Raw genomic sequence first — 20,033 nt, forward strand, 5'->3', positions numbered from 1 at the left:
GTTTGGACACACCTACTCATTCAACGCTTTTTCTTTATTTTTACTATTTTCTACATTGCAGAATAAAAGTGAAGATATCAAAACTATGAAATAGCACATATGGAATCATGTAGAAACCACAAAAGTGTTAAACAAATCAACATATATTTGGGGTTGAGGTTGGGTGATTGTGGAGGCCAGGTCCTCTGATGCAGCACTAGATCACTCTCCTTCTTGGTCAAATAGCCCTTACACAGCCTCGAGGTGTGTTGGATCATTGTCCTGTTGAAAAACAAATGATAGTCCCACTAAGTGTAAACCAGAGGGGATGGTGTATCGCTGCAGAATGCTGTGATAGCCATGCTGGTTAATTGTGCCTTGAATTCTAGATAAATCACTGACAGTGTCACCAGCAAAGCACCCCCACACCATCACACCTCCTTTTCCATGCTTCATGGTGGGAACCACACATGCAGAGATTATCCCTTCACCTTCTCTACGTCTCACAAAGACACAGTTGGTTGGAACCAAAAATCTCAAATTTGGACTCATCACGCCAAAGGACAGATTTCCAGCCATCTAATGTCCATTGTTTGTGTTTCTTGGCCCAAGCAAGTCTCTTCTTATTATTGGTTTCCTTTAGTAGTGGTTTCTTTGCAGAAATTTGCCAATGAAGGCCTGATTCACGCAGTCTCCTCTGAACAGTTGATGTTGAGATGTGTCTGTTTCTTGAACTCTGTGAAGCATTTATTTGGGCTGCAATTTCTGAGATTGGTAACTAATGACCTTATCCTCTGCAGCAGAAGTAACTCTGGGTCTTCCTTTTCTGTGGCAGTCCTCATGAGAGCCAGTTTCATCATAGCACTTGAAGGTTTTTGTGATTCCACTTGAAGGAACGTTCAAAGTTCTTGAAATGTTCCGAATTGACTGACCTTCATGTCTTAAAGTAATAATGGACTGTCATTTATCTTTGCTTATTTGAGCTGTTCTTGCCATAATATGGACTTGGTATTTTACCAAATAGGGCTGTCTTCTGTATACCACCCCTACCTTGTCACAACACAACTGATTGGCTCGAACGTATTAAGAAGGAAAAAATTCAACACATTAACTTTAAACAAGGCACACCTGTTAATTGAAATGCATTCCAGGTGACTACATCATGAAGCTAGTTGAGAGAATGCCAAGAGTGTGCAAAGCTGTCATCAAGGCAAAAGGTGGCTACTTTGAAGAATCTCAAATATAAAATATATATTGTTTTGTTTAACACCTTTTTGGTTACTATGTGATTCCATATGTGTTATTTTATAGTTGTGATGTCTTCACTATTATTCTACAATGTAGAAAATAGTAAAAAAAATAATAAGAAAAACCCTTGAATGAGTAGGTGTGTCCAAACTGTTGACTGGTACTGTATATAAAACACAGGAAACTGCACAGGGCCTTTCACAGGGTGTTTATAGGGTATCCCCCCCCAAAAACACAAACTAAACTGCAATCTGTTTGTATAGTTTATGCAGCATAAATATCTAAACAACTCAGATGGTTGGCTCTTGGCTGTGAGAAGGAGATATCCAGAGGACAGATGGTTTTGGGGAATGCTAATGAGATGCTTATTCATGTCTGATGACAGAGACCCTAGAGGGGGGTTTGGGGGGATGGGATGAGGGTTGGAGGGTCACTAGGGGATGAGTGTCCCCGGGGTAAATCGTTTACAGTAGGCTTGGTGAGAATGGTAACAAACCAGCATCTTGGTTCATCAATCAGCAGTTTGAAAAAGTATCTAGGCTAGTTACAATTAACCTGCAGAATATTTTCAGCACAACATTTTTAAATAAGACAACTGTTTGTAAATATTATTTAGGAGGAGACTTAAATTGTGCTTTCGTTCATATACAGTGAAGTTACAGGCCATTGTTTCTTTCGCTGTGTCCTTATGAATCATGAATCCTTCCCTGTAGCTTGGTTATATTCCATACTGTAGCTACATATGTTTTGCCTGTGTTAAGGCAACAATAAATATTCCAGGACCAGGCGCAGTCCTGATCATGGATGAATATTACATATGAAATATACACCAATAATCTTGTCCATTAACTGTATTGTAAATGTCAGTCATAGGATTCAATCCAATTAAGCTCTCAAATGTTCAGTTGCATTTGTTCAAAATAGACAGTGAGATTAATAGATTATATCTGTTTTTTCTTGACAGCATGTTATATCAATACCACTTTACAAACGACCTCAGGTTCACACTTAAATGTGATATTTTCTGCAATATTGAGCAGCTTTTGTATGTCACTTTTGTTCAATCTTATTCATTTCTGAATTATCACTTTTTTTTAAGGTGGTGGGAAGGTGGGGTACATGTCACATGGAAATGCATTAATTTACACAATGTCCAATGCTTACAATTATTATAATTTTTAACACCCTGATAGGCTTGATAGGTTTCCATAATAATACCAGGGTAAAATACAAAATAGGTATTACGAATAGGTCTGCATCATGTCTAAAACACGAACGTTTATCACCAGCAATGAGCAGATTGTGACCCATTGTGTGTACATACAGTTCAGTACAGTGGCAGTAGCTAAGAGGAGAGCGAGCGCTAGAAGCCCCTGTCACGTAAATGCCCGCGGGGCGAAGGCGTGGTGAGCGTGGATGAAAGCAAGCGTGCACGAATACTGGAGAAGGCTACGAATAGTGGACAGCCATACAGCTCACCGACACTCTCCTCTGCTGAAAACGAAAGAGGGATGCATTGAATGGGGTTCCAATATGCCAGGGGAGACCTATTTTAGAATCAAGAATCCAACCAGCTGAAATACAAGGAAACGCCCAAACCGAAGGTAAGATTGTCAGGTTACGATGTGACAATAAACGATATGGGTGTATTCTTTGAACTGTGCGGGGGAAAAAGTAGACGGTTCATTCACGCATCTTTGGGAGTGATACATTAACCGGCTTTATCATATCGTTGTTTTAGGCTTGGCTGTGCCATTGTCGTTTTATTATCAATATCGGCATCAGTGTTTTCTCTTTCAACAAAATAATCGTACGGATTCCATCCATCCATGGGCTTTTTTTTGCTCTAATTGGGGACTCAGGTTTGTCATTTAACAGAAAATAAACCACCATTAGCCATACATGTTCATTGTTCCTCCCTCATTTTGAAAAACGTGTAACTAATAGCATACAACGTTTTAATTTATCATTATCCTACTGTATCAAAATGGTAAATACCATTCTTTATGTGAATGGAAGAAAACAAAAACGAGTTTATAGATGATCAGATAAGATACACAATACATTTTCGTTCTGCCTGACACACCTTGGTTGCTATATCCAGTCTAGTCTGCACTGAACAGCAATGTATAGAGAGATAGGGAGGGATAGGGACCTGGGTTTGGTCAGCGAGGAAGGATACAGTGCAAAAAGAAGGCATCCTTACAGTAATTGGGCTGGGTAGACCTAAAGTAAATAGGCAATGATTATCTAGATTTATTGATGTAGAAAGGTTGTCTTCAGGATTAGAACTGTTCATCTATTAGAATCAGAAACTCAGGGGCCTCAGTTCAGTTGATTCATTCATAGAAACATCAATTTACTCTACAAGTATAAAGTCTCTCCGTTTTGCTGATCTATTTTTGTCCATGCAGAGTACTTAGGCTACATGTAAATAAGATAGTGATGAAGAGTTGTGGATGATTTGCATAATTTATTTTACATTTAGCAGACGCTCTTCCAGACTTATAGGAGCAATTCGTTTTAAGTGCCTTGCTCAAGGGCACATCAACAGATTTTTCACTGAGTTAGCTCAGGGGTTTGAAGCAGCAACCTTTCGGTTACTGGCCAAACACTTTTAACTGCTAGGCTATCTGCTGGTCATTTTTTGCATTGTATGTTGTTAGTGGCTGCTGTAAAGCAGCTGGCTCACTCCATAATTTCCATAAAAAAAATGTCACCTGTGTACTAGCAGCCAAAGCAACAGCAGGACACAGTGGGAGGTCCTTGTTGTACAGGTGGCAGTGCCAGTAGCTAGTGGTTGAAGCAGTGCAAATGTAGGATCTTAATTTGATCACAATGTTTGAGGAGAACTTCCTGCAATGTTTGAGGAGAACTTCCTGCAATGCAGGAAATTTAAAGCTTGGAGGTTTAAAATGGCTTCTGAAGTTTGTAATTTCCACTTAGAAATTTCAGACCTGATTTTCCCTTTACGAAAAATGTATCAACCCCTACAAAAATCTCAATTAATTGTAATCCACATAATAATTAAAATGTCCTGTTGCTGCAGGATTATTTCCTGCTGTAGCAAACTTGCTCAAATTAAAATCCTACATCTGTAGTGGTAAGAAATAATAATGTTTAATGTCAGTTGTTTTGGCCAGCTCTGGCCTAATGTTACCATTTGCATAGGTTATGTAGTTAACTCAGTAAACACTTGTAAAAAAAAGTACACTCATGTCTCAAAACTGCATTATTATAAAAACATTTTACACTTCTAGATTTAGCAGTGAACAGAACAGAGAAAGAACAGAAACACTACCACTGAATGTTCCACCGACTTTGTCACAAGTGGTCACTATTTGTCATGTTCTCAGTGAGATTCAGAAAAAGACACTGGGTCCTGACATAGTTTCAGGCAGCTGGCATGCTAAACAGGAATGGCCTGTTTTTCAGATATGGAAGTGAACAAACTTCACTATCCTGAGATTTATCCCGTTGTGATGGCCCCTGCACTTGTTGGTCAGGATATCCTGTTGAAAACAGTGTTGTGACTAATGTGATGTTGCACCACTGGAGATTGTTTAAAACCGATATAAAGTAATGATTGACCCCTTGAAAAAGAAAGAGGGGTCGTTACAGACAAGTGTTGTTTAAGTGGGTAACTAAATATATAGTAATTTGAAATAGTAAATCATAGCTTTCAAATCAAATCAATCAAATGTTATTTGTCACTTTATTCGTAAACAACAGGTGTAGACTAACAGTGAAATGCTTTCTTACGGGCCCTTCCCAATAATGCAGAGAGAAATATATAGAAACAAAGATAAACATGAGGAATAAATACACAATGAGTAACTTGGCTATATACACAGAGTACCAGTACCGAGTCGATGTGCAGGGCTACGAGGTAATTGAGGTAGATATGTACAAATAGGTAGTGGTAAAGTGGGTAGGCAACAGGATAGATAATAAACAGCAGCAGTGTATGTGAAGAGTCAAAAGAGTTAGTGCAAAGACAGTCAATGCAGATAGTCCAGGTAGCTATTTGGTTAACTAAATCAAATCAGTTTGATAAATCAAATCAAGTTTATTGGTCACGTACGTCGAATACAACAGGTGAAATGCTTACTTACAGGCCCTAACCAACAGTGCAATTACTAAGTAAAAAATAGGTATTAGCTGAACAAAAGACAGTGAAAAATAACAGTAGTGAGATTATATACAGTAGCGAGGCTATATAAAGGCACCGGTTAGTCGGGCTAATTGGGTGAGCGGTTTCCTGTTTCCTTATTTCCTTATACAGCTGACTGAGTGCAGTCTTAGTGCCAGCATCCATCTGTGGTGGTAAATAAACAGCCACGAAAAGTATGGATGAAAACTCTCTTGGCAAATAGTGTGGTCTACAGTTTATTATAAGATACTCTACTTCAGGTGAGCAAAATCTAGAGACTTCCTTAGATTTCGTGCGCCAGCTGTTGTTTACAAATATGCACAGACCCCCCCCCCCCCCCCCCCCCCCCATCTTACCGGAGTGTGCTGTTCTATCTTGCCGGTGCAGCGTATATCCCACTAGCTGAATATCCATGTCATCATTCAGCCATGATTCCATGAAACATAAGATGTTACAGTTTCTGATGTGCCATTGGTAGGGTATTCGTGATCGCACCTCATCTAATTTATTGTCCAATGTTGACGGTAATGGCAGCTTTCCCACTTGCTGTCGGCGGATCCTTATGAGGCACCCCGCTCTGTGTCCTCTGTACCTGCGTCTCTTTCTCTTGCCAATGACGGGGATGTTGGCCTTGTCGGGTGTTCGAAGTACATCCTGTGCGTCCTGCTTGTTGAAGAAAAAATCTTTGTCTAATCCGAGGTGAGTGATCGCTGTCCTGATATCCAGAAGCTATTTTTTGCCGTAAGATACGGTGGCAGAAACATTATGTACAAAATAAGTTACAAATAACGCGAAAACCCCCCACATAATAGCACAATTGGTTAGGCGCCTGTAAAACTGCTGCCATTTCTTCCAGTGCCATTTTTCAACTATTTAGTTGTCTTATGGCTTAGGGGTAGAACACTTGGTGCATCGGTACCACTTGCCGTGCAGTAGGAGAGAGAACAGTCTGTGACATGGGTGGCTGGAGTCTGACAATTTCTAGGGCCTTCCTCTGACACCGCCTGGTATAGTGGTCCTGGATGGCAGGGAGCTCGGCCCCAGTGATGTACTTGGCCATACGCACTACCCTCTGTAGCACCTTGCGGTCGGATGCCCAACAGTTGCGATACCAAGCGGTGATGTGGCCAGTCAAGATGCTCTCAGTGGTGCAGCTGTAGAACATTTTGAGGATCTGAGGGCCCATGCCAAATCTTTTCAGCCTCCTAAAGGGGAAGAGGCGTTGTCGTGCCTTCTTCACGACTATGTTGGTGTGCGTGGACCATGTTTAATTCCTTAGTGATGTGGACACCGAGGAACTTTAGCTCTCGACCCGCTCCACTACAGGCCTGTTGATGTACCCGGCCCTCCTTTTCCTGTAGTCCATAATTAGCTCCTTTGTCTTGCTGATGTTGAGGGAGAGGTTGTTGTCCTGGCACAACACTGCCAGGTCACTGACCTCCTCTCTATAGACGGTCTCATTGTCGTCGGTGATCAGGCCAACCACTGTCGTGTCGTCAGTAAACTTAATGATGGTGTTGGAGTCGTGAGCGGCCACACAGTTGTGGGTGAACAGGGAGTACAGGACGGGACTAAGCATGCACCCCTGGGGGCCCACGTGTTGCACCACCTGGGAGCGGCCTGTCAGGAAGTCCAGGATTCAGTCCCACAGTACATACACCACTTAGGCCGATACTTCAGCTAGATATCTGCCTCTACACACTAAGAAAAGAGGATTCCTCAAGGGTTCTTTGGGAAGGGTGATGGTTTCTATGTGGAGCCATAATGACTCGAAGAACCCTTTGAGCCCTTCAATGGTTCTTTGCCGTTCACATAAGGGCTTTAAAATCTAGGGCCTGGGCTCATTCTAATATTTTGGGGTGTGGTTGCGCACAGCTCCTTTTGTGCAACTGTAAGCGAGAGTGTCATTACAGTTTATCTAATATGTTGTATTATGCCATTACATGTTAAACAAGTGTATATGATTAAGGCCAGTGACTGTGTCTTGTGAAAGACTCACGTATGGCCTTGTGTCAGTTGTCTGTTGTCTAAACCAGTGGTTGTCAATTCTCTCCTCAGGGATTCCCATCTGTTCTAGAGCTAGCGCACCTGATTCAACTTGTCAATTAAAACAATAATTACATCTAAGGAATTTTAACAATATAATATGGCTAACCAGAATAAAAAACCCTATCATGTTCTTCAAAAAGATCTACAAAGAACCTTTGAGATTAACCTCTCTCGGGTACCTAGTCAACAGCCAGTGGAATCGAGTGGCGCGATATTCAAAAACCTTAAAAATGCTATTACTTCAATTTCTCAAACATATGACTATTTTACACCATTTTAAAGACAAGACTCTCGTTAATCTAACCACATTCTCTGATTTCAAAAAGGCTTTACAACGAAAGCAAAACATTAGATTATGTCAGGAGAGTACCCAGCCAGAAATAATCACACACCCATTTTTCAAGCTAGCATATAATGTCACAAAAACCAAAACCACAGCTAAATGCAGCACTAACCTTTGATGATCTTCATCAGATGACACTCCTAGGACATTATGTTATACAATACATGCATGTTTTGTTCAATCAAGTTCATATTTATATCAAAAACCAGCTTTTTACATTAGCATGTGACGTTCAGAACTAGCAAACATACCGAAAACTTCCGGTGAATTTACTAAATTACTCACGATAAACGTTCACAAAAAACATAACAATTATTTTAAGTATTATAGATACAGAACTCCTTTATGCAATCGCGGTGTCCGAGTTTAAAATAGCTTTTCGGCAAAAGCACATTTTGCAATATTCTGAGTAGATAGCTCGCCATCACGGGCTAGCTAATTTGACACCCACCAAGTTTGGCGTTCACTAAACTCAGAATTACTATAAGAAAAATTGGATTACCTTTGCTGTTCTTCGTCAGAATGCACTCCCAGGACTTCTACTTCATCCACAAATGTTGTTTTGGTTCAAAATAATCCATAGTTATGTTCAAATATCCTCTGTTTTGTCCGTGCGTTCAGGTCCCTATCCGAACGGTGACGCGCGGACGCATGTCGTGACAAAAAAAATTCAAAATATTCCATTACCGTACTTCGAAGCATGTCAAACGCTGTTTAAAATGAATTTTTATGCGATTTTTCTCGTAAATAGCGATAATATTCCGACCGGGAGACGTTGTTTTCGTTCAAAGACTGAAAGAAGAAAATGGACTCTTCACGTGCACGTGCGCCCCCATCTCATTGTTCTCAGATCGACCACTATCCAAATGCGCTACTGTTTTTCAGCCAGGGACTGCAGAGTCATCATTCAACGTTCTGCCGCCTTCTGAGAGCCTATGGGAGCCTTAGAAAATGTCACGTTACAGCAGAGATCCTTTGTTTTCAATAAAGAGAGTGTAGAAGGCCAAGAAATGGTCAGAGAGGGCACTTCCTGTACAGAATCTTCTCAGGTTTTGGCCTGCCATATGAGTTCTGTTATACTCACAGACACCATTCAAACAGTTTTAGAAACTTTAGGGTGTTTTCTATCCAAATCAAATTATATGCATATTCTAGTTTCTGGGCAGTAGTAATAACCAGATTAAATCGGGTACGTTTTTTATCCGGATGTGAAAATACTGCCCCCTACCCTAGAGAGGATAACAGGATACAGGAACTCAAGTCATTTTGTTCACCTGACTTAGAATTCCTCACTATCATTATCTCTCGGCATTATCTACCAAGAGAATTCTCTTCGATCATAATCACAGTCGTGTATATCCCCCCCTAAGCAGACACATCGACGGCCCTGAAAGAACTTCATTGGACTCTATGTAAACTGGAAACCACATATCCTGAGGCTGCATTTATTGTAGCCGGGGATTTTAACAAGGCTAATCTGAAAATAAGGATCCCCAAATTCTATCAGCATATCGGTTGTGCTACCAGGGCGGGCAAAACCCTAGACCACTGTTATTCTAACTTCCGCGACACATATAAGGCCCTCCCCCGCCCTCCCTTTGGAAAAGCTGACCACGACTCCATTTTGTTGCTCCCAGCCTATAGACAGAAGCTAAAACAGGAAGGTCCCGCCCTCAGGTCTGTTCAACGCTGGTCCGACCAATCGGATTCCACGCTTCAAGATTGCTTCGATCACGTGGACTGGGATATGTTCCGCATTGCTGCGAACAACAACATTGACGAATACGCTGACTCGGTGTGCGAGTTCATTAACAAGTGCATTGGGGATGTCGTACCAACAGCGTCTATTAAAACATTCCCCAACCAAAAACCGTGGATTGATTGCAGCATTCGCGCAAAACTGAATGCGCGAACCACTGCTTTTAATCAGGGCAAAGTGACCGGAAACATGACCGAATACAAACACTGTAGCTATTCCCTCCGCAAGGCAATCAAACAAGCTAAGCGTCAGTACAGAGACAAAGTGGAGTCACAATTCAACGGCTCAGACACAAGAGGTATGTGGCAGGGTCTACAGTCAATCACGGACTACAAAAGAAAAATCAGCCCCGTCACGGATCACGATGCCTTGCTCCCAGACAGAATAAACTACTTTTTTGCTCGCTTTGAGGACAATACAGTGCCACTAACACGGCCCGCTACCAAAACCTGCGGGCTCTCCTTCACTGCAGCCAACGTGAGTAAAACATTAAACGTGTTAACCCTCGCAAGGCTGCAGGCCCAGACGGCATCCCCGGCCGCGTCCTCAGAGCATGCGCAGACCAGCTGGCTGGTGTGTTTACAGACATATTCAATCAATCCTTATCTCAGTCTGCTGTCCCCACATGCTTCAAGAGGGCCACCATTGTTCCTGTTCCCAAGAAAGCTAAGGTAACTGAGCTAAATGACTACCGCCCTGTAGCACTCACTTCCGTCATCATGAAGTGCTTTGAGAGACTAGTCAAGGACCATATCACCTCCACCCTACCTACACCCTAGACCCACTCCAATTTGCTTACCGACCCAATAGGTCCACAGACGACGCAATCGCCATCACACTGCACACTGCCATAACTATGTAAGAATGCCTATGTAAGAATGCTGTTCATCGATTACAGCTCAGCATTTAACACCATAGTACCCTCCAAACTCGTCATTAAGCTCGAGACCCTGGGTCTTGACCCCGCCCTGTGCAACTGGGTACTGGACTTCCTGACGGGGCACCCCCAGGTGGTGAGGGTAGGTAACAACATCTCCACCCCACTGATCCTCAACACTGGGTCCCCACAAGGGTGCGTTCTCAGCTCTCTCCTGTACTCCCTGTTCACCCACGACTGCGAGGCCATGCACGCATCCAACTCAATCATCAAGTTTGCAGACGCCACTACAGTGGTAGGCTTGATTACCAACAACGACGAGACGGCCTACAGGGAGGAGGTGAGGGCCCTCGGAGTGTGGTGTCAGGAAAATAACCTTGCACTCAATGTCAACAAAACAAAAGAGATGATCATGGACTTCAGGAAACAGCAGAGGGAGCAGCCCCCTATCTACATTGACGGGACAGTAGTGGAGAGGGTGGAGAGTTTTAAGTTCCTCGCCGTACACATCACGGACAAACTGAAATGGTCCACCCACACAGACAGCGTGGTGAAGAAGGCGCAGCAACGCCTCTTCAATCTCAGGAGGCTGAAGAAATTCGGCTTGTCACCAAAAACACTCACAAACTTTTACAGATGCACAATCGAGAGCATCCTGTCAGGCTGTATCACCGCCTGGTACGGCAGCTGCTTCGCCCATAACCGGAAGGCTCTCCAGAGGGTAGTGAGGTCTGCACAACGCATCACCGGGTGCAAACTACCTGCCCTCCAGGACACCTACACCACCCGATGTCACAGGAAGGTCAAAAAGATCATCAAGGACAACAACCACCCGAGCCACTGCCTGTTCACCCCGCTATCATCCAGAAGGCGAGATCAGTACAGGTGCATCAAAGCTGGGACCGAGAGACTGAAAAACAGCTTCTATCTCAAGGCCATCAGACTGTTAAACAGCCATCACTAACATTGAGCGGCTGCTGCCAACATACTGACCCAACTCAAGCCACTTTAATAATGGGAAAATTGATGTAATCAATTTATCACTTGCCACTTTATATTATTTATATTAGATAATGTTTACATAACCTACATTATTCATCTCATATGTATATACTGTACTCTATACCATCCACTGCATCTTGCCATCCTGATGTAATTAGATGTATCACTAGCCACCTTAAACAATGCTGCTTTATATGTTTTCATACCCTACAATACTCATCTCATTTATATATACTGTACTCCATACCATCTATTACATCTTGCCTATGCCATTCGGCCATCACTCATTTATATATTTTTATGTACATATTCGTATTCATTCCTTTACACTTGTGTGTACAAGGTAGTTGTTGTGGAATTGGTAGATTACTTGTTAGATATTACTGCATGGTCGGAACTAGAAGCACAAGCATTTCGCTACACTTGCATTAACACCTGCTAACCATGTGTATGTGACAAATAAATTTGATTTGATTTGACATGCCAAAGAATCCTTATTTGGCTCTATATAGATTTTTTTGTTGTTGTATGTACATCTCTTCTAGTCCAGTGAATCTACCTCAGTACATGAGAGGCGGTTTGTGAGGCTGTTTGATACTGGTGATGAGCAACACTCAGTTGGCAGCTTTCCCTTCAGGAACCATGAAGTCTCCTGAGGATCTACATGAAACACACTGACTGGAGAGAGGATTATTTTTGGAAAGGCTGGTTATCCTGCATTTAGACATACCATGGAAGACATACTCTAAATCATGTTGTGAAGTCCCTAAGTAGGGCAGTATACACTTTCTATGAAACTGTGTGCATAAGACTTTAACCGTTATGGCAATTTTAATCCTCAAACATCCATTTGTATTATACACCTGTTCAACTCCAGAACTTTAAATACTTCAGATTCATGTCTCTTGCTAATACCTGTAATAACAACTGATGACAGTAAATGCTAATTTACGATAAAATGAATAATGCTATGTCAACATACTATTGTTTTGACAGCTAATGTTTTATTTTGATGATAGAATCTGTAAATTCTTTGCGATTCATAGTTATGTTACCCGCTTCCCAGCTCCTTGTCCCAGCGTTCCTCCATCATTCATAGCCCAATCTTTACCCCGCTCCTCAGTGACTGACTGCTCCTCTCCCTTTCCCATGGCTCTGCAGAAAGTCACTGCAGCTCCTGATAATACAACTCTGCAGTCCCCTTCAGTAGGCAGGCAAACCCCTCACTACAGCACCTGCTACTGACCCTATAGGAGGAGAAAAAGCTTTTCATGCTAGTCGCATAGCAACAGTAACTGGCATTATTACTATTCCTACTACTACTACTGCTACTTCTACTACTACTACCACTGCTGCTGCAGCAACGTGGTCTCAGGGCAATTTGTATTATTCTGTACGTAAATATGTATACTCCATTTAATATGATATGTTATGTTAGGTTGCATTATGAATGGAATAGTGGTCGTACAATATCATATGAATGAGAGGACGTATAGTATCATATGTCTCACCCGGTCGTACAATATCGTACGAATTGGATGACTTAATTTATCATACATCTTGGAGGACATACAATATAGTATTTCACGTCTTTATCTGAGACCAGGTTGCTTGTTGTGCCATAACAACAAAGGAGAATTACGGGGAGAATTTATGTTGGCGGTTAGGGTAACTAATGACAAAAGTTAGGATAATTAACGTAAATAGGTTAGGAGAACTTAAACGACAAAGGTTAAGTGAATTTATGTAGCAGGTTAGGTGAACTGGGTTAAGTTTAGAATACGGGTTAGGGGAAGGGTTATCTAAAATGCTACAGTTGTCGCTGACATGTCGTCAAACATGAAACCTTTGGATTGCTAGACTGATTACGCCTACCCATCCTTCCCAACCAACATCCCTTCTTTCGTTTCTGTCTAAAGTAACTAGATCATTAGTAGGTATCATACTTTACGTCTAGGAGGTGCTCAAAAATACAAAAAGTATGTTTCGTATGGCTCTGAGGCCCGGCTGACTACTACTAATGCTGCTGCTACTACTACTACTACTACTACTACTCCTGTACTAATACTGCTACTACTACTACCACTACTACTACTACTATTCCTGTACTAATACTGCTACTACTACCACTACTACTACTACTCCTGTACTAATACTGCTACTACTACCACTACTACTACTACTACTACTACTGTACTAATACTGCTACTACAGCTGTCACGATTAGACAGTGTAGACAGCTTGGTTAGTGTTCAGGGCTTAGTGCTCGTTGATGGCAATAATATCAAATGACATAAATCAAACTTCTTAGATGAAGGCTGTCATCGCTTAATTATTTTATTGCAGCAGATATTGCAAAAGCAAAATTAATATTTCAAGCAGTTTTATGCAGCATAATATCCTGTGTTTCATTGTGTCCAATATTACAATTCTCTCCAACATCAGTAAACGCTTCGAACAGTCTAATAAAGACTGGTAGATGATGGCCAACGGCCATTATATTTGACCAATTAGGCCAAGGGAGAAATCAAATATGGGAGACTTCCCAGCACCACTCCCTTCAGCTCACTGCCTCAGGATCACAGAAGGTGCTAGGCCTAGGTGAACAGGTGTCCCAGCCTCCCCTCAAATAATTCTGCTCCATGTAGTCTCACGTAGATGTTTGCTTTGGGGCTCAACTAGTGTCATGACCAGTCACCAGCAGAAGCCAAAGGTGCATTCACATATCAGTAACAAGTTACTGAGGGGAATTCACTTGCCTTACAACCATCCAGTCGTTTCGTGTCAAAACACCAGAGAGTGTTTGTGCGATTGTGCTCTGACTGAAAAGAGTGTTGTTGCTGAATGGAAAACTACTACAGTACACGTGATTAGATTAGGTCCTTTTTCAATAACCCTGGCTTGATAGCATGGGAGCAGGGTATCCTGTTTAGTAGGCTGTTTACTGGCACTTGAACTCACAGGAAGACATTGTTTTGACTGCTTAGAGTGTTTGGTTTTCTTTAGGAGTGGGAACCCTACAACCCTGATATTAACTAGTTCAGATCCTAATGAGTTTTTACTGGTTGTCAAATCCACCCATGACACATTGAGGCTAATTACCACAAAAATATAGACTAAGTCTTATACATTGCTTTGCAGCATGACACCAGGAAATGTGAACCTGATCATAGAAATGTACAAAATGAATCGCAAGCATTTAGCCCTGTGCTACATGTCTTAACCATGTTCAGAGGACATATATGTACAGTAACAGTCTAAAGAGCAGACATGAGCTGGTGTGTGAGACCAGGTTTCATCAATAATGCATAAAAACAGGAAACTGAGATAAGATAGGGTACAACCAGGACATGACATTAAACCAACATCACATATCTTTAACAAAACCAGACGTTTCATGCAGAAGTAAAAAATTGTTCAGTGTCTGTATGAATCCTTCTGTAGCAATTCATGAAAATGCATGATTGTCGTTCTATTTTCCAGACTGTATAATCTATTGATCATGCACTCAGTTTGGTGATTCTTTGCTAGACTAGCCAGATACTCTAGGTTGTGTGAATTACAATGTGTTATCAACACAAATATCTCCGGAATGACATGGAGCTTTTCAAGTGAAAGAAGCAGCTAATTAAAACATTATTTCAAATATAAGTACTGTATATGTGTAATTATCGTCCGCTTACCAATTAAAGGGTTCCTCAGTAATGAGGTCACGCACTGCCAAACACGTTGTTCACCAATATGCTGGAATATTTAGTCAGCCATTAAACATGTTCATTGTTCTCACATAGTGGATAATCATGTACAGTTTTAAACTGTCACGTGAAAGTGACATTGTTGATAAAGTTATGTGAAACAAGTCATTTACGATGACATGATTCAAGCCAAGCATTATAGAGGGTTATGTTTAGGTCCCCTCAATACAGTTGATATTAGAGCAGTAAAGGGCAAGCTCCAATCCATAACATTAAACCATTTCACTGTAACAAGCTATCTTTACCAACCAGGCCTTCAGGCCCCAGTACTTATAGTCCCTTGCCCATGGCCTGTGGCCCACTTTTCAGACAGCAGAGACAAAAAAAAGCCTTTACATTTCTTTCACCATGTCCCGCTACATCTCTGCCATGTGGGATTAATGCATGTCTCGGCCCTGAAGGCAAGGGGTGTTTTATTGAAAGCTGTTGAATAGACTGGGTTTGGTTGACTGAGCAGTGACAGTGGTCTTGGATAAACATTAATACTGTAGGCCTACTGGAAAATTGGAATCAATATTCCAGTCAATCGATATCAATATACTGTATATCATCATCATCATGCATTAGTATAGATATACGTCTGCATAGTTATACTTCCAAATATTGTTCTTTTTATTTGTCTCTCTCTCAATGAAGCTTGGTGTGAGGTTGACAGTAAACAAGGTCTTTAAAACCCCCTAAAGTCTATATCTAAGTAACATAATAAAATGATCCCATCAAAATCTGTCTGTTTAAGATAGAGATATCTGTTTTTGCATGGAATGCGTCTCAATCCACCACATTCGCTATGTCTCCCTTCCATATCTGTGGTGGAAAGTGGCAGAGCTACAGCACTGTTTGTCAGACCAGGAGACATCCCGAAAATCCCCATGGGACTCGTCTGAAGTTGGTAACGCTGATGTGCCAACTTTTGTCTGTAGCGTCCGAACCGTTTGGGCTACAAACTAATATAACCCCACTGTAGAAAGGGGAGACATGAACATGCATTTGGTGTTCTACATTTTGAATGTATTATTAAACGCTATAGGCCAAATTCAATATTTGATCAAATCATTTATTTCTATTTTTTGGGGATACCTAAAGGGGTCCTAAAATTCTAAATCAAGTAGCTAAATGATCTATGGTATGACCTTCTAAAAACAATTCCACATGTCAGCTTAGAACCCCCCACCCCCCACCCCCAACGGCTTAGACTTTTAAGAATTAAAGAAAATGCATCAGAAGTGACATAGAATTTATCTTCAGCCCTATTGAGTTTGTTCTTCTGGAAAAGAGCTTTGTCCAGATGAAAGCTGTGTCCAGATGGATGAAAATAGATAGGCTTTAATGCTGCCCACTGTGCCCAGATGTTAAAAGGGGGCACACCAATCTGATGGTTCATTCAATTAAATTGGCTGATACTGTAAGTACACATTGGAAACAAATCCTCACATGTGCACGCACATGAGGGCCTAAAAGTAAGAAACATTTCTTGACATTTTCTGCCCCACATAGAATTCTGTACTATAGTGACAAATCACCATGCTCCCCCTAGTGGTCAACATGTAAATGCAACTGTGTCTATTCTTGGCAGCAGGTTTTGAAGAGAATCAACTATGATAGTATTGTCATCACAAAGACACTAGACATCCTGCTGCTATAATACTGGCAGAACAATGTTAATGCACTGTGCCAAATAGTGTAGGTCTTTGTTCGCTGTGCGTTATATGCAGTCACGCAAAATGAATTGAATCCATTGAATGTGCATATTTCACATTCAATCATAAAAATGTTAATTTATCACATTGTCAGTATTGCATGGCCTTTAAGTCAGGGCCCTTAATTGAATGAGTGCTAATTAACATAATCAACAGCGGGTGATACTGTGGGATTGAGTGTTCCACTTCCCTTTCAGTGAGATAACCAATCAATTTAGCCATTACTGTATGGCAGACTGGGAAGTCGGGCCTGTGTGTGTGTGTGTGTGTGTGTGTGTGTGGGTGTGGGTGCCTGTGTGCGTGCATCTGGGCCTAAATGAGCCTAAATATGGCAGGTGAAGCAGACATTGATCTCTGTCTGTCCTGGCCATCTAGATGGAGCCAAACTGACTAGACTTGTCTGAGACAGCCCTTAAGGGAGACTACTTAAAGAGGTAGTAGTGCAGTTACTGTCTGGTATCTAACACCATCCATCACCTGTGTTCCCTCATGCACTGTGTTGTCCCTAGAGCGTAAATAATTTGGCCACAATTTAAGTCACCTGCACCAGGTCTCCTGGCTGACCCATGTTCCCTCAGGCTTAGCAGAAGCAGCGTTCTGAAAGCACAGTTTGTAGTCTAGCATCTGAGCCAGACGTGCCCTAGCTCAATGGGTTGGCAGCACTTAGCACTGATGTTGTTACGCAAACAAACCCAACCAGACTTGGGTTTGGTACCAGACGTGGCAGGGCAGGGACAGCCCAGGCCCGGGTGAGGGTTAGCTAGCGTGCACACCGTGCAGTATGGATAAGCTGGTGGTCAGAGGTGCTCGCTTCGTGTTGGATGTCAGTGTGTGGAAATGGAGGAAGAAGGGCTTCATGCTGAGGATGATGAGCACTGGACTGGGATGTGTTCAGACATGTGTGGTAGTAGTTTTATTACCACAGAGACAGTAGTCCCAGGGGAACCACAAGGCACAGCAGCACTCTATAGATCAGTAGGAGGACTTCATCTGGTCAACCCTATTCTGTCACATACAATAGAGGGCAGTTAGATGGGCTGGTTAAGGTGTGTGTCTTTGTCTGCTGTAGTCTTACCTATTATGTGATATTGTGATGGATGTGTAAGCCATTGTAGGTTGTATGGATGTAGCAGAAACCTATATTTTAGCAGTACTGTATGAGAAACCTATATTTTAGCAGTACTGTATGAGAAACCTATATTTTAGCAGTCTGTATGAGAAACCTATATTTTAGCAGTACTGTATGAGAAACCTATATTTTAGCAGTCTGTATGAGAAACCTATATTTTAGCAGTACTGTATGAGAAACCTATATCTTAGCATTACTGTATGCTATAATTTGGGAGGTATTAGATGTGATGTTGACAGTTTTGGGAGTACTGTATGTGTATGTATTGTATGTTTTTAAATGCTACAAAAGGCTAGATACTGTGTACAGAATTACTTTAAATCCTTATTGGGTTACCATAGTGCTAAATCCATTAGACAATGGAGTCATTGTAATTAACAACATCAATGATTATTTCCTTAACAGGATTAAGCTCTCTGGACTGTGAATTACTCAATATGGGACTTTGTTAATAAAAAAGACTTGCTTTCTAACCATTTCTAAAACAAAACCGCTCTTTGAAGGCTGATGTTTGATCTTTGCCAATTTGCATTGACAGAGACAAGATTTCTACACAGCTGAAATGTCCTACTAATGTCATGATTTGCATTATCTAAACAGGGTTGATGTTGATTGACCGTGATCAATTCCAATACACCATTTACTACATATACTACAAGTACTGAACTTAATTTGAACCTAACTTCCTGTCCACCATTGTAGATGACGGAGGGGAGACTCTGCCAGGTGCATCTCCTTGACGACAGGAAACTCGAGCTGCTGGTTCAGGTACAGTATACTATCTTAATTTTTTCCCCTGAGATTATTGTAACATTAAATTTAGTTCCTATGAATTTCAAATAGTTTTGACAAAAAATCATAATGCACTCAAATAGATAGGCCTAATGCCCTCTTCAAACAATCTCCTATTCCACAGCCTAAGCTGTTGTCCCGTGAACTGCTAGATCTGGTGTCCTCCCATTTTAACCTCAAAGAGAAGGAATACTTCGGACTAACGTTTGCTGATGACAGGTAAGTCACATTGCTTATTTTGTGTAAGTATATGGGTGTTAGAGTATACAGGGTGTGTGTTTGTGCGTGTTTGTGCGTGTGTGTGTGTATATACTGTATGTTTGCTTGTATGCGTGTCTTCACTGTGCTGTTTGTTTATCTAACACTTTTCTTCATTGACTCTTGCAGTGGTCAGTGTAAATACTTGCAGTTGGACCGGAGAGTTCTGGAACATGACTTCTCTAAGAAGTCTACTGGGCCTATCGCCCTCAACTTCCTGGTCAGGTAGCAATGGCACCATCTCCATATCTGTAGCACATACCTTCCAGTAGGGAGCACTCCTGGATTGGTTTGAGATGATGATGAATGGGGTTTTATTACATTAGGGAATGTCTAGTAGTGGGGGCTGAGATTAAGGAATGTCTTATTGAGTATGCATGCAATATGTATTTTATCATTAAATTCAACAAATTGTTTTTCAAACCTCTATTTGTGCTTTTCCCCCGAAGGTTTTACATCGAGAGTATAACACTGCTGAAAGACAACACGACGGTGGAATTATTCTTCCTGAATGCAAAAGCTGCCGTCTACAATGTAAGCTACTTGTTATTTTATTCTGCTTTGGGTTGATCTAACCAGTGAATCACACTGATAACCTTCAGTTTCTCAAGGGTCAGATTGCTCTGATTCACCATCTCATTCTCCCTCTTTATAAACCACCGAACCTCAAACAGTCAGACTGGCTGTGAAGCACTGTTTTGTCACAGCTATGTTGGAATGAGATGAGACAGTCAGTAAGGGTAGACTGCTGATCGGTTCAGTCCAAGAGAATTCTATTTCGATGATTATGAGTTAGTCATAGGGACAGAGCTCAGATACAGACACTTGCAAAGTGTCTCAAGAGCCCATATGTACATTTATGCATGTATGATTAACATTTAATTCTTACAGGGGGATATAGAGGTGGAAAGTGAGAATGTCTTCAAATTAGCAGCAAACGCCTTGCAGGTTAGTTCCTTATTTGCTTGGGGTCTTGTACTTTATATTCATTG

At 41.5% G+C, this 20,033-nt stretch overlaps 1 protein-coding gene across 2 annotated transcripts in view; it reads left to right on the plus strand.

Moving 5' to 3' along the window:
- The first annotated feature begins 2,586 nt into the window (after positions 1–2,586).
- Positions 2,587–20,033, plus strand: part of LOC106567277 (FERM domain-containing protein 4B) — a 30,679-nt gene continuing 13,232 nt past the window's right edge. Inside the window, exons 1-6 of one of the 2 annotated variants that reach the window (XM_014136386.3) lie at positions 2,587–2,831; positions 18,694–18,759; positions 18,908–19,002; positions 19,171–19,266; positions 19,491–19,575; positions 19,933–19,989. In XM_014136386.3, coding sequence (XP_013991861.1) covers positions 18,694–18,759; positions 18,908–19,002; positions 19,171–19,266; positions 19,491–19,575; positions 19,933–19,989 — 399 coding nt within the window. In that variant the 5' untranslated portion in view covers positions 2,587–2,831. The remainder of the gene's footprint in view (positions 2,832–18,693; positions 18,760–18,907; positions 19,003–19,170; positions 19,267–19,490; positions 19,576–19,932; positions 19,990–20,033) is intronic. The other variant, XM_014136387.3, reaches the window with a different exon arrangement.

This window comes from Salmo salar, chromosome 13, assembly GCF_965601325.2.
Source record: "Salmo salar chromosome 13, fSalSal1, whole genome shotgun sequence".
In the NCBI taxonomy this organism is placed as follows: domain Eukaryota; kingdom Metazoa; phylum Chordata; class Actinopteri; order Salmoniformes; family Salmonidae; genus Salmo; species Salmo salar.